General features: G+C 48.3%; 1 protein-coding gene across 1 annotated transcript in view; it reads right to left on the bottom strand.

Annotated features, from left to right (window-relative positions):
- glmna (glomulin, FKBP associated protein a) overlaps positions 1–870 on the bottom strand; it is a gene marked incomplete in the record, with an annotated part of 24,710 nt that overhangs the window by 20,240 nt on the left and 3,600 nt on the right. Inside the window, 1 exon segment of the mRNA XM_014025341.1 lies at positions 300–588. Within this exon segment, the coding sequence (XP_013880795.1) occupies positions 300–588 (289 nt within the window).

Raw genomic sequence — 870 nt, forward strand, 5'->3', positions numbered from 1 at the left:
CTTCGTCCGCCATTACTAGCGTTAAAAAATTTCCGGTCGGTCTGCAATGCATTATGGGATATGTTGATGATATGTCGATTCGGGCCAAAGGAAGGACGTATTTGTCYGSCYCATCGGAGGAGTCTTCAGTTTTGGACGGSCATCGTCGCGGCGCTGTGWCGTATGCGGCCGACGAATTCGGCCTTCGGAGGACCCGGCCTGCCGTTGTGGACACAGCCATGGTTTCACTTTTCAGCAGTGACTAGTAAAAAGAAAATGTTAGAGGACTTCTCCCTCCATATTTGAGTGGTTTTACTCACAACTTCAGGAGTTCAGTCCTCAGCTCGTCCTCCTTTTCTCCATCCTGTCCACCTGCCGTCCTGTCCAAGTTGTCCCCCAGTGTCCCGCTGCTCCCGAGGGTCCTCCCCGCCTCCTGAACGAAGGGCCTGACGAACTGTATCAGGTCGGTGCAGCAGAGGCAAAGTGAAAAGACGTCYTCCTCCTCCTGCTCTCTGGTCTCAGGGACGGGCAGCTTGTCCAGCTGGTCCAGCGCCGAGGACAGGGTCATCCCCAGGGACGCAGCTTTCCTGCTGCCCAGACGCAGCAGCACTGGTGGGACGAGGAGGWGTKAATTAGGSCTGTGTATTGGCAAGAATTTGTCGATACGATACATATCATGACAGAGGGGTCACGATACGAAATATCCCGATAAATTGCGATACTGTAAACAAGGRGATYTATTGAGATTTTTTTGTCCAAAAATTCTATGAAATAAAAACCTCTTACTGGAAAAAAAATTAAAAACCAAAATTCATTGTCTCAGAAAATTCTAATATTACATAGACATACTTTTGATACATTTAGCTGTGTTCTGCTTTGTATGTATTTTAT

Source organism: Austrofundulus limnaeus, unplaced genomic scaffold (assembly GCF_001266775.1).
Source record: "Austrofundulus limnaeus strain Quisiro unplaced genomic scaffold, Austrofundulus_limnaeus-1.0 Scaffold470, whole genome shotgun sequence".
Classification (NCBI taxonomy): Eukaryota; Metazoa; Chordata; class Actinopteri; order Cyprinodontiformes; family Rivulidae; genus Austrofundulus; species Austrofundulus limnaeus.